The following is a 14,320-nucleotide window of genomic DNA, read 5'->3' on the forward strand; positions in this document are numbered from 1 at the left end:
TTTAAGTAGGAGCATTGCCAGCAGATCGAGGGACATGATCGTTCCCCTCTACTCGGCGTTGGTGAGGCTTCATCTGGAGTACTGTGTCCAGTTTTGGGCCCCACACTACAAGAAGGATGTGGAAAAATTGGAAAGAGTCCAGCGGAGGGCAACAATAATGATTAGGGGGCTGCAGCACATGATTTATAAGGAGAGGCTGAGGGAACTGGGATTGTTTAGTCTGCAGAAGAGAAGAATGAGGGGGGATTTGATAGCTGCTTTCAATTACCTGAAAGGGGGTTCCAAAGAGGATGGATCTAGACTGTTCTCAGTGGTAGCAGATGACAGAATAAGGAGTAATGGTTTCAAGTTGCAGTGGGGGAGGTTTAGGTTGGATATTAGGAAAAACTTTTTCACTAGGAGGGTGGTGAAACACTGGAATGCGTTACCTAGGGAGGTGGTGGAATCTCCTTCCTTAGAGGTTTTTAAGGTCAGGCTTGACAAAGCCCTGGCTGGGATGATTTAGTTGGGGATTGGTCCTGCTTTGAGCAGGGGGTTGGACTAGATGACCTCCTGAAGTCCCTTCCAACCCTGATATTCTATGATTCTAAGACCAAGGTGGGGCTGTGAGGCTTGCATCTGGCGGCTCACTCTAAGAGTGGAGGACCAGTGCCTGGAAGTCAGTGACAAATGCCTCTCTGGGGAACGGTGCTGGGGAGACAGGGATCGGTCCTGTGGCAGCGAGTGGTCTCGCACCGGCGGAGACTGATGTATTGAAGACCGTTTAGGGGACTGAGACCTATGCCGGGGTGTCAGCTGATGGGACGTGGGTCGGTACCAGGAACTCAGAGACTGGTGCCTTGATGCAGGAGACCGCGGGCAAAGTGCCGGGGATCTGGGCCATCTAGCCGGAGACCGAGGTTCCAGAGCTGGGAGTCATGGTTGCAGAGTCGGGGAATGGACGCTTCTGCTCTGGGGACTGACGATGTCCCACTGCCCTTAGAAGTGGTCCCATTGTTGGCTTGCCCTTGGACTGGGGAGCCTTAGTCGAATCTGTTGCAGGACACAGCGTGGGCAGTACCAGAAGAGCGATTAGGTCCCTAGCCACCTGGAAGGCCTTGGGCATCAAAGACACTAAGAGGTGCTGGGGTCCCCAACTGTGCCCAGGAGTCGGAGGTGGATCCCTGGATGGGCTGGGGGTGTCCAGCCGGAGAAATGCCCCCTTGGAGCTCCAGGGTGACCGTGAGGCCTGAAATTGGTCCTTTGCCCAACTCCCTCTTCCCCTCTTTACTCTGTGCCAAGGAGCCACGCTCCTTTTTCTGGCGTTTCTTGGGTACCAGCGAGGGGAAATGGTGCCGAGCAGAACTCGTGGCTGGCGGGGCACTCTGGAGTGGGAGGGTTCCGACACTGGGCGAAGTGCAGCCTTCATGAGGAGGGCCTTTAGGCAAATGTCCCGCTCTTTTTGAGTCCTGGGCCGAAAGTTCTCACAGATTCTGCACTTCTCCTTTATGTGTGAAGCACTTTAAGCAGCACTTTAAGCAGCTGCTATGGGGGTCACTAACAGGCATAGGCCTGTTGCAAGTTGAACAGGGTTTGAAGCCCAGAGACCAGGGCATGCCCCGCTTCGGGGCAAAGTCCCTGCTGGAACTCTAACTCACTAACACTTAACACTTAATCACTAACTAAGTACTAACAACTATATAGAAAGAGACAGTCAATAGGCTGTTAGAAACCACTATCCACCTGCGAGGCAAGAGGAAGGCGCTCCGACCACTCATCATGGGCGATAAGAAGGAACTGAGAAGGCGTAGGGCCAGTGGCGCCTCATATATCGGTACATGAGCACAGCACTCTAGAGGGCACCAGAGCCGGCCCTATGGATACCGCTAAGGCAAAAAATTCTGACAACTGTGCATGTGGGCAAGCACACACTTAGAATGGAATCGCATGAACGAGCACTCGAAGAAGAATAACAAGTTCTTCACCATCTGCTTACTGGACTTGTTGCTCGTTGTGATGATTTGGGAAATCTATGTACACCTCATGAATTTTGACTGGTTTTATGAACTCTATGTATAACTCTAATTCTCAGTGTGTACAAAATTAGCCATTTGCTAACACAGGCTGTCACATCTGGAAACAGCTACAAGACAATCCAAAAAATCATTAATATGGAATGACTTTGCCTTGGCAATATAATGGATATGTTAAACAGATTGGCCAAGATGAAGAAAACTGGTTCTTCTTCCCAGGTTGTCTGGGGCCCTGGTTGGATCAGTGGAAATACCCCAGCAGTAAAGGAGAAATAAAGTAACAAAGTATAAGAACTGGCTTTTAAAAACTCAAACTCTGGAAGGTTTCAGGAAACAGAGACATGCATTCTGAGCTAGAGGGAATCTTTTGACTGCTAGACCTGAACAAGCTAAGGAGAGCTTGTTGCAGGGGCAGAGAAATGGACCTGGAGGTTGACCAGTAGGTGAGGCGAGTCTGGGGACCCTGCAAAGACTGACTAAAACCCAAATGAGCTCTTTTAGTGGTGAGGACACTGAAGGGACAGTTATTCTGTGCAGATTTTGTTATTTTTGCATGGATCTGTAAGTCTGGATGCTTTCTCTATGAATAAAATGTCTGTATGTGTTTAAGGGATTACTTTGCAAAGCCTCTGGATTCCTTGTCATAATTGTTATATGTTCCGGAAGGGTTAAACAGTGTACAAGATTACCCATGAGGGTGGAGCTCTGAGCTTCTTCATTTTAGAGAAGAAACAAATAAAAGATGACATGACAGAGTTAAATAAGAATGAATGATTAGCCTATGGAACTCATTGCCACAATTTATAATTGAAGACAAGAACTTAGAAGAATTCAAAAAGTTTTAGCTTCTCATATCAATTTCCACTACAGAATTATTAGTATTGTTTAATTTTTCTTCTGGCAGTGAACATCATGTACTATGTACTTTCCAAGAGTTTGCATTAAAAAACAAACACACAAACAAATAAAAACAAATAAAACAGAGATGGAGGTAACTGGGTATGATAAATAATACACTGTTTTGTTTTTTTAAAAGCTAAATAGATAATTTCAAAATGCTCACACACTATCCATAGGTGGTCAGTTCATTTCTTGTATGCATCATGACATAAGAGAGTCTTTAGGAAGAATATGAATATGCAGAGGGTACTGGCTTTGCAGAGTGGCTGAGAAAGGACATTATATACACAAAGAGGCCCTGTATTAGAATGTGCAGAAGTACCTCTGAAAGAAGGAGATAAAAGAGGTGTTCTGCACCTTTCTCTGAAACAGTGAGAGCGGTCACGATCAGAGAGTGAATACAGGACTAGATGAGCCAGTGGTCTAGTCCAGTATGTCAATTGCTGCACTTCCTCCTGTGCAAGAAAATATAGAATCTAGCCTTCAACTCATCTTTCTAAGATACAAGCTGTTAAAATAGACGCTAACATGCAATGTTGCTAATATTTACCCAATGACTGATTAAGCCAGAGAACTGACAAACAGAAAGAGTTCTGGCCATGAAGACAATAGTCAAAACAATGCAAATTTTAAAAACTATTCTGTATGAATTTCATCTTTAGCAGAAGCAACCAGGTGTTTTGTTGGAACCTGGAGGAGCTCAATATTTTATTAAAACTAACTGATTTTTGGTGATGGTCTCACATCAGAGTTTATAATTTTTGTTTATTGCAGTTTGAGATAGCTCAACTTTGCTCCTAAAGAATGAACTGAAATGCCAAAGAATGGATTAATTTTATTACTTGGTTACCAAAGAGGTTTTATGTTTATTTTCCCAGAGCAGATACTAACAGAATCCAAAACATGATAAGAAACATCATGATAAGAAAAATTAGTAAAGAGAAAAAATGAATAAAAACAGAGATTTTACATTTAAAGATTTGTGTTTAAGGTATATTATTCATTAATAACAACTTCCATAAGCAGCACTAAAAGGCTTAAACTCTTCAGAGGCTCAATTAAAAACAATAGTTTGGGGCTCCAAATTCTTTTAGAAGCCTCAAGGAGTCTTTGCAATGGATTTTCTGAAGTAAATTTTTGGGGAATTAAAATAAAAGACATGAATGCTCGCATAGAAAGTTTTGTCCTTCTGACAGTTTTTAGAGGAAGAACAACATTGAAGGTCCTTTACTGGCAGAGCCTAGCCTGTAGCAGTGGCTCTCAGGATTGGTCTTCCTCTAAAGTTCCAAGGAGACACTGCAGACTCATTGTCTAAGGCCTTGTCTACACTACCAAGGTTTGTCAACAAAAGGCAGCTTTTGTCAACAAAACAGTGAATGCGTACACACTGCGATGCAACTTTTGTTGGCAAAAATGCTCCATTTTGGTGACAAAATACAACCACCCCGAGAGACATAAATCTTTTTCCTCTAAATTTTTGTCGACAAAGTGCCAGTGTAGACACTACGCCTGATTTTATTGCTTTAATTGGCCTCCAGGAGGTGTCCCACATTGCCCATTGTGACTGCTCTGGTCAGCAGTTTGAACTCCACTACCCTGCAGCCAGGTAAACAACCATCTGCCCCACCCCTTAGAATATGGAGAGAGGGACCTGTACAGTCACAGCTGTGCTTGAGCCGTAGGAATTGGGATACCTACGGGCATATTTCTCGAGGCTTGTGTGAAAAGAGCTACGATCAGGACATCCTGAAGTGCAGAGCAAAGATAAGGTAGCTGAGGCAGGCGTACCATAAGGTGAGGGAGGCAAACCATTGCTCCAGTGCTGCACCTAAGACCTGCCAGTTCTATAAGGAGGTGGACACTATCCTCGGTGGCGACCCCACCTCCACTGCCAAGCCCCGTAGATACTTCGGCGGGCCTGGAGGCGGTGGAAAGAGGATCTAACCTGGAGGACGAAGTCATTGATTAGATGATGTGGAGTTCCCGGAGGGGTCGCCTGGTGGGGCAGGCAGCCAGGAACTGTTCACCACTCTAGAGGTGTCTAGCCAGTCTCAGCGGTTATTCTCCGGTGAGCAAGAAGCAGGAGAGGAGACACCTGGTAAGTGGCTGTGGTTTGTGTACTGTGGAGGTGAGTTCAGGGTATAGAAATGTTTAAGGCTGGCTGTGTTTCTGTGAGCTGGACATTTCCCTGTGTAGCTAATCAGTACAGCAGAACAGGAAGTTGATGCACATTGAGATCTCATGGGAATCCTCCAGAGAGATCTCCAGGAAAGTTTCCTGGAGGTACTCGGTAATTCTCTGCTGAAGGTTCCATGGCAGAGCAGCTTTGTTCCTTCCCCCATTGTAGGAAACTTTCCTGCGCCATTCGGCAATTATTTGTGTGGGGACCAAAGCAGCACACTAGCGAGCAGCATGGGGAGCAGGGTGGAAGCCAAAAGCATGTAGTAGATGTACCTTCATTTCCCTTCTTACCCTTAGCAGTGAGATGTCTTCTAGAATGACCCCTGCCTGTGGAAAAGTGTGGGAGAATTTTAGAATTTTTTCCCTAGTTAGCTGCATCACAACCCTTGCAGAGTGAGTGCTCTTTTCCCCATACAGAGCCCCCTTCCCCCATCAACACTCACCATGCTTTGGGTGTTCGCAGAGATGTGTGCTTGCCAAGGGTCAGTGAGAAAGTGATTGTTATGTTGCAAAGGGTGTATTTTACTGAAATGTTTCAATGCTGTGATTGAATTTAACAATGATGCTTCTGGGCATTGTTCCTTGTGCTTCGGCAGATGTGGCCTTCAGAAACACCCCACACACACTGGCCGAGCGTCTCTGCCACATAAGAAAGCGCCCAAGACAGAGCAAAGAAGACATGTTCTAGCAGGTACTGCACTCCTCCAATGCAGAGAAAAGGGAATTCAAGGAGTACTGGGAAGACGAAAGGCAGGAGAGAAAAGAAAATCAGGAGTTTGTTAAGGACACTACTGAGCAGGTGATTCAAGTAATGGAGGAGCAAATGCAAACGCTGAAGTCCTTAATAATGCTGCAGACCGAGCGGATCCATGCCTGCCCTCCCCTGCAGCACAGTCAGAATTCTTTTCCATGTCCCCTGCCCCAAAACTCCGCCTGCACAGTCCTTTCCACTTTCTGGGACTTCTAGGTTTCCTCTTCACTCCACCCCTTCAGACAACTTTCATAATGATAGCTGGACCTACACACAGCTCTGAAAGTCTGCCCTTTCCTGGTACCTCCTTTCCCACCAAGTATCTTTGTGTGTTTGTGTGTTTCTGTGTGCTGTTTCTTGTGCAATAACAACAAAGTTTTTGAATGGTAACTCATCTTTGTTTGTTTTCTACAAACTGAGAAAGCAGGCACTGCCAACACATATCCAGGCAGTTTATTCATGAGCTTGCTGGAATGTAAAGCCCCAAATGCCACTGTTACTTCCTAGGAAAACTACATGTAATGTAAACGAGGAGTACTTGTGGCATCTTAGAGACTAACAAATTTATTTGGGCATAAGCTTTCGTGGGCTAAAACCCACTTCATCAGATGCATGGAATGGAAAATACAGTAGGAAGATATATATATATATACACACAGAGAGAACATGAAAAGATGGGGATTGCCATACCAACTCTAATGAGATAAATCAATTAAGGTGGGCTATTATCAGCAGGAGAAAAAAAAACTTTTGTAGTGATAATCAGGATGGCTCATTTCAAAACAGTTGACAAGAAGGTGTAAGTAACAGTAGGGGGAAAAATTAGCATCAGGAAATAGTTTTTAGTTTGTGTAATGACCCATCCACTTCCAGTCTTTGTTCAAGCCTAATTTGATGGTGTCCAGTTTGCAAATTAATTCCAGTTCTGCAGTTTCTCATTAGAATCTGTTTTTGAAGTTTTTTTGTTCACAGTTAGGGAAACCCTTTTCTGCAAAGCCATCCACTATTTCACACAAGTTTCGCAGAGTCACGGTTCTTCGTAGCAGGATGCAATTAATTGCCCTGCACACTTGCATTAACGCAGCCCCAGTGGTCGACTTCCCAACTCCAAAGTGATTTGCAACTGACCGGTTGCAGTCTAGAGTTGTCAGCTTCCACATATTGATTGCCACAAACTTCTCTACCAATAGGGCAGCTCTCATTCTGGTGTCATTTTGCCGCAGTGCTGGGGCGAGCTCTTCATAGAGTTCCAGAAAGGTGGCTTTCCGAATCCGAAAGCTCTGTAGCCATTACTTCTCATCCCAGACCTGCACGATAATATGATCCCACCATTTACTGCTTGTTTCATCAGCCCAAAAACGACAGTCCACTCTCTGTAGCTGTTCTGTGAAAGCCAAAAGCAATCTAAAGTTGCTCCTATCCACATCCCACAGCATGTCAGGCCAATGGGAATCTTCTTCACTTAGGAACTTCGTGATTAACTGCATTGCCATCCGTGATGTCTTCATGACAGTTAACAGAGCATAGGATAGCAGTGCAGAATTCATCCCTTCTCACAAAGATGCTGGGGTGCACAGCAAAGAAGGGCTGTTAAAAAATGCCACAAAAGAAAGTCGGAAGCCCATGGAGTCCTGGGACTGAAAGCAATGCATTATAGGACATTGAGCCTGGTCCCAAGATGCGCCGCGATCCGCTCTGCCATCCCACAACACCTAGCGACAGAAGGTGCCAAACTGAACTGTGGGATAGGTACCCACAGTGCATTATTCACACTGTCGATGATAGTGCCCGAATTGTGGGCACGCTCTGCCAACAAAGAGAGCAAGTATGAACATGACATTCCGATTTTTATTAAGCCGATTTTTGAGTACTGACATCACTTTTATCAACAAAACTTAGTAGTGTAGACAAGGCCTAGGATTTGTGGCACTGCTTGTGACAAGGAAAGGACTAGTTATTATTAAAGTGATTCATTCCAGCTCTTTTGATTTGGAGAACATGCTCTTTGATCTCATTCCAGATGTGTGAAATTGAACAGTAGCTTTCTACAGAGAATATTTATTATTAGAGAATCTTTGTCATTTCAGGGTGATCGCTAGAAAGCATTTTTAACTGCAAAACTTGGATGTGGTCCATATCTAAGCACGAAGAGGAGATCACACTTACAAACTGACTTGCAGTATACCTTCAAACAAAAAAAGCAAGATGAAATATGTATATATATATTTTTTAATATATTTTACCTGAAAAATCAACAGCACAAACGCCATACTGGTGATAGCCCTTTAATACTGACAGTGGTTTGATTGTCTCTGTATCCCAAATGTGTATTGAGGAATCCCGACCAACCTAAAATATAAAGGATTTTAGGCATTCTTTTGTATCAAAGAACAAAGCTTTTGAAAGAAGATGTTTATCAGAAAAGGATGCCTGTGAAAAAGTACGAAAGGTATGTACTGTCTTTAGATTGATAAAATAGCATCTTATTGTAAACAATAACAGCACTGAGATTTTGAGCATACATATAGAATTCAGACAGATGATAATATAAAACAGTCTAAACTGGAAATCCAGAGTATGAGAAAATTTGCTTTTGGCAGCTACCTTTAACAATGTAAAAATGTTATTTGTATTCAGTTTTTTTCTATATGTTATCTTACAGTGGCAACACAATATAATGTTGATTTTTAAAAAATAAAATAAAAATGTAAATTTATTCATGCTCATTTGAGAGTTAATCAGTTATAAACTCAGTCAGTTGTCAAAATTGATGAAATATATCTAACTGGAAAGAAGTAGGGCTGTGGATTAATCGCAGTTAACTCGTGATTAATTCAAAAAAAGTAACTGCGATTAAAAAAATTAATCGCGATTAATCGCACTGTTAAACAACAGAATAGCAATTGAAATGAATTACATATTTTTGGATGTTTTTCAACATTTTCAAATATATTGATTTCTATTACAACACAGAATAGAAAAAGTGTACAGTGCTCACTTTATGTTATTTTTATTACAAATATTTGAACTGTAAAAATGATAAACAAAAGAAAGAGTATTTTTCAGTTCACCTCATACAAGTACTGTAGTACAATCTCTTTATCGTGACAGTGTAACTTACAAATGTAGATTTTTTTTGTTACAAAACTGCACTCAGAAACAAAACAATGTAAAACCTTAGAGCCTACAAGTCCATTCAATCCTACTTCTTATTCAGCCAATTGCTAAGACAAACAAGTTTGTTTACATTTACAGGGGACTGCTCACTACTTCTTATTTACAATGTCACCTGAAAGTGAGAACAGGTGTTTGCATGGCACTTTTGTAGCTGGCATTGCAAGGTATTTATGTGCCAGATATGCTCAACATTCATATGCCCCTTCATGCTTCGGCCACCATTCCAGAGGACATGCTTCCATGCTGATGATGCTCGTTAAAAAAATAATGCGTTAATTAAATTTGTGACTGAACTCCTTGGGGAAGAACTGTATGCCTCCTGTTCTGTTTTACCCACATTCTGCTATATATTTCATGTTATAGCAGTCTCGGATGATGACCTAGTATATGTTAGTTTTAAGAACACTTTCACAGCAGATTGGTACTGTCTTTGCGTTTTGTCAAATGTGAGATTTCTAAGGATACAGCACTCAACCCAAGGCTTAAGAATCTTAAGTGCCTTCCAAAATCTGAGAGGGATGAGGAGTGGAGCATGCTTTCAGAAGTCTTAAAAGAGCAACACTCCAATGCGGAAACTACAGAACCCAAACCACCAAGAAAGAAAATCAACCTTCTGCTGTTGGAATCTGACTCAAATGATGAAAATGAACATGCATTGGTCCTCTCTGCTTTGGATCGTTATCGAGCAGAACCCATCATCAGCATGGACGCATGTCTTCTCGAATGGTGGTGAAGCATGAAGGGACATATGAATCTTTAGCGCATCTGGCATGTAAATATCTTGTATGCCAGCTACAACAGTGCCATGCGAACACCTGTTCTCACTTTCAGTTGACATTGTAAACAAGACGTGGGCAGCATTATCTTGTGCAAATTGTAACCAAACTTGTTTGTCTCAGTGATTGGCTGAACAAGAAGTAGGACTGAGTGGACTTGTAGGCTCCAAAGTTTTACATTGTTTTATTTTTGAATGCAGTTATTTTTTGTACATAATTCTACATTTGCAAGTTCAACTTTCATGATAAAGCGATTGCACTACAGTACTTGTATTAGGTGAATTGAAATATACTATTTCTTTTGTTTTTTACAGTGCAAATATAGAGAGCACTGTACTCTATGTATGGTGTTGTGTAACTGAAATCAATATATTTGAAAATGTAGAAAATATCCAAAAAAATTTAAATAAATGGTATTCTATTATTGTTTAGCAGTGTGATTAATCACGATTAACTTTTTTTTAATCACTTGACCGCCCTAGAAAAAAGCTGAGGTTCTCAATTTTTAGACCTCTCTCTGTCCCCAACACAATTTCAAAAATTTACCTGCATATTTGTAGACTGCAAAATCCTAAATATGCATGTGTAAATTCACTAAAGTACTGTAACTTCAAATTTCTAATGCATATAAACATTTATCCTACCTGGCCTGTTGCCACGTAGTCCTTCAAGGGATGAATAGCAAGGCAAAGAATGTCATCATCATGACCCAGATAAAAACGCTGTGTGTTCTGCTGCCGATTGTATACTACGCCCACTGCTGCAACATGGTATACAATTTCACCAGTCTGAGTGTAAAATAGATTACTCCGACAATCATAACCTCTGTAACTAATTAAAAAAATAGTTTTTAGATCAAGATCACAAGCATAGATGCTAAGTAGTTAACGATATAAAAACAATCAGGACACATTCAATTCTTAAATTAAGTAACACCTTACAAATGATTTACCAAGTACTACACAGGAGTATTAAAAATGATTCATATCTCTATTTCCAAAGAATACTACTTTACAAACTTCAATTAATATGCAAAGATCATTACATCTACCCCTAACTTGAAAGAGACTGTTTTTTAACAGTAATGCTTCAAAAGAAGTTTAGAACAGGAAGTAAAAGACTAATATTTTTTTCCAAATGAAACTGCAGGGGGACTTTAGGTAGATTGCATGCAATTGTACAGGTTGGAATTTGTCCAGAATACCAGGCTTAACATTTTCTTTCTACATCACAAGTGGCTAGGATCCTGGGTGAATTTAGTCAGGAGTTCTCAGTCAAAATGATTTTTCAGTGGAAAATGCATTTTATTTCAGGTTGGTTCAACCCAGATCAAAACATTTCAGTTTGTTGAACTGAACTAAAAGATTTTGTTTTGAGTCAGTTTAGTGTTCAACTGCATCTGCCTGTGGTACTCCAGTGCTTCATGCCTCATTCTGTCTTAAAGGCTAGAGTTTGGGGCTGGACTTCATCTCTCTTGACGCACCATAGTTTCTCTTTTGACCCAACTGTGTGGTGCATCCTGGGAGTCATGTGACTGTGGATGCATCATGGGAGATGTAGTCCAGTTGATAAGGGAAAATGAAAGCATGAGGCACCCAAAATACAACTCCCAGAAGGAAATGCAGCACCACAGGCAGATGCAGTTGTCCAAAAGACTCAAAATAAAGCATTTAGTTTCAATGAACTTGTCAAAACAAATCATTTTGCCATCTCAAAATCTAAATCTTTGGAACTTTTCTTTCAAAGATTTGGATATTTCAATTTTTTTGTCCTGATTTGACACAGAAACAAACATTGAAATATTAGAATTTCTTACAGGACAGAAATTCTGGTTTTTATTTAGCGCTAGTCTTTGGTTTTGAGTGTAGCTCATGATTCAGTAGGTGGCACTTTGGTTTACTTCTGGGTCAAAACAATACTCCAGCGGCAAAGGGCTCCATTACCACAATGCTGGAGTATTGTTTTGAGCCAGTAGTCAACCAAAGTGCCACCTACTGATTCATGCAGTACTGAGGAGTTGCAGTACCTGCGTTACTTCTTGCGGTATCAAGGAGTTTCTTGGAGTCTATCATTCAAGTAGTGAGCCAAAACCTACTTAGTCTGTGAAATCTAAGAGGATCACAGAACAAGATAATATGATGACTCCAGGCAGTATATCTGTGTCATGATCAGAAATAAAAATACCTTTACTGTAAGTACATACTGAAAAATGACACGAAGGATTTATCGTGCCATCAGAACCCCAAAACATCTACTGGCTGGCTTCTTCCCAATGTCAAAGATCCTTTTGCCATCACCAATCTGATGGTTGGCTCCTCCCAGAGGAACTCCTTCTGACACCATTCAAGGATGCCTCGCCTCTTCACTTTCTCATTCCAGAAACCCACTTTGACTCCTTTGCTTAGGCTGGCTCCATTGCTCTTTATCTAGCTCGGTAAGTATGCCATAGCCATCAAAGTGCACATGCATGGTTTTTACTACCATCATTATGCTGATGATTCACAAATCTACCCCTCTATTGATAAGTTATCTCCCTTCATCCAATGTAGTATCTTGGTCTGTCTTTCTGACATCTCTTTGTGCATGTCCAGTTGGCATCTTAAGCTCAACGTAACCAAAACTGAGCTCTTGGCCTTTCCGCCCAAGTCCTTCCTCTGCTCCCACTCTCTATCACCATTGTCAATGCTATTATCACCCCAGTCATTCAGGCCCACAACCTAGGTGTCAGTTTTCACTTGGTCTTCTCATTGCACCCACACATTCAAGCCATTTATAAATCTTGCCTCCTTTTCTTAGACAGCATCTCTGATATCAAGCCTTTCCTCTGACTACAAAGTGAAAACTCACATCCCTTTATCAACATGTCATGCCTTCCCTATTACAACTTTTCTACACTCCTCCAGTCTATTTAGAATGCTGCTGCTGAAATAATCTTTGAGGTTTGTCACTCTGACCAAATCAACCTCCTCTTTAAGTTTCCTCCACTGGCTACTCATTCAGCTCCAGATCAAATACAAGCTTCTTGTTTTAAACTTTAAGGACATTCGTAACTTAATCCTGTTGTAGCTATCTGATCTAGTTACCAATAGTGATGCACCAGCATTTCCAGCTTTTGTCTCCCAAAAGTTAGCTTCTCCATTAAATATCTCCATGCTTACTCCCATGACAGTTATCTGTAATTATGATTTAAGTTTGTATACTATAACATCAGAAGGTAATCTGTCTTATTTGAACCATTGACACTCATTACAGATAACACACAGTGAGGCTACCTGCCTCACTGTAAAGTGACTATTCACAGGCAGCAGGAAAGGCACATTCAGAAAATATGTAAAGTTCTTTTGTAAAGCAGACTTAAGCATACAACTCAGAGCAACATGTTGATTTATGTTTTGAGCATCCATTGCTCTCAATTACTTGTGAAGAAACTTATATAACTTCACGAACAATTTTACATTTTCTGTAGATCCAACAAGAAGAGGTTATTTAACAGCAGTCACTATAGTTCTTGGAGAATACTGACTCTACATGTTCATGCTGTGGAGATGTGCTGTCAGCACTGCCCAGCTTTGGAAACTTCTCTGCCCACTGGATAGTGCATGAACAACCCACAGCAGACTCTTAACTCCCTGACTCCAGGGCTTGCTCCTGACTTTTCTTTCTGTTTAAAGATAGACGAAAGCAGATAAAAAAACAACATTATTTGGTCCCCCCATGTTACTGAAGTCACCATAAAAGGCCCAGGAATTTAAGAAAAAGAATTAGAAAAAATTATAGCTACAAGATATATAAAATGTAAGCTATTAATAAAAAGTGTCTGAAGAGATTTGGAGTGGTCCCTCTCTGTCAGCGTCAGAGGTAGGCCACTTCACCTCGCTACACCACCTAGCAGCTGAGAGCTGATCAACAGGGGATTAGCACAGTAAGTCAGTAAAGAGTCTAGGGCACTGGCCCCTCATGACAGGACAACTGGCAACCTTTAGAACAGCCCCCTGGCTTGGGCAGACAACCACCACAATCAGGCTCAGGCCCTCTGGGCCGGGCAGAGCAATAACAGTCTGGTTGGAGCAGGCAGCAAGCAGGTCAGGCTCCACCCTCTAAGCAGGGTAGAGCAATAGTAAACAGTCAGGCTCAAGCCCTCTCAGAGGGCCGAGAAAAATAAGTCTATGGCCCAGCTCCTCGGCTGGGCAGACTGCAAACAAATGCAGACCATTTGGCCCAAGGTGGGTAGCCTGCCACCCCAGGGTGGGATTGGCAGCAGTGGGTAGGGGGACCCGGGCCCACCCTACACCACCAGGTCCCAGCCTAGGACCCTAACAGTGGCGGGAAATCCCACCACTGAGTCAGCAGGGATCCTGTCAAAACACGCTGACCATGATTTCAGCAACACAACCGGACTAATGTCTGGTTTCCCTGGGCTACTTCCTACCCATACGTGTTCGTACGGCTTAATCACCCATTGGCCCTCAGGTTCCTTGGGATACTCCGCCACCGGCAGTTCCAACAGCTTCTCGGGGTATTTG

At 42.2% G+C, this 14,320-nt stretch overlaps 1 protein-coding gene across 4 annotated transcripts in view; it reads right to left on the bottom strand.

Annotated features, from left to right (window-relative positions):
• Positions 1-14,320, bottom strand: part of EML5 (EMAP like 5) — a 299,416-nt gene that overhangs the window by 138,567 nt on the left and 146,529 nt on the right. For all 4 annotated transcript variants that reach the window (XM_043547824.1, XM_007055929.4, XM_043547826.1 and 1 more), the window contains exons 14-15: positions 10,442-10,628; positions 8,088-8,193 (exon numbers count right to left, since the gene is read on the bottom strand). In XM_043547824.1, coding sequence (XP_043403759.1) covers positions 8,088-8,193; positions 10,442-10,628 — 293 coding nt within the window. The remainder of the gene's footprint in view (positions 1-8,087; positions 8,194-10,441; positions 10,629-14,320) is intronic.

Source organism: Chelonia mydas, chromosome 6 (assembly GCF_015237465.2).
Source record: "Chelonia mydas isolate rCheMyd1 chromosome 6, rCheMyd1.pri.v2, whole genome shotgun sequence".
NCBI classification, from domain to species: domain Eukaryota; kingdom Metazoa; phylum Chordata; order Testudines; family Cheloniidae; genus Chelonia; species Chelonia mydas.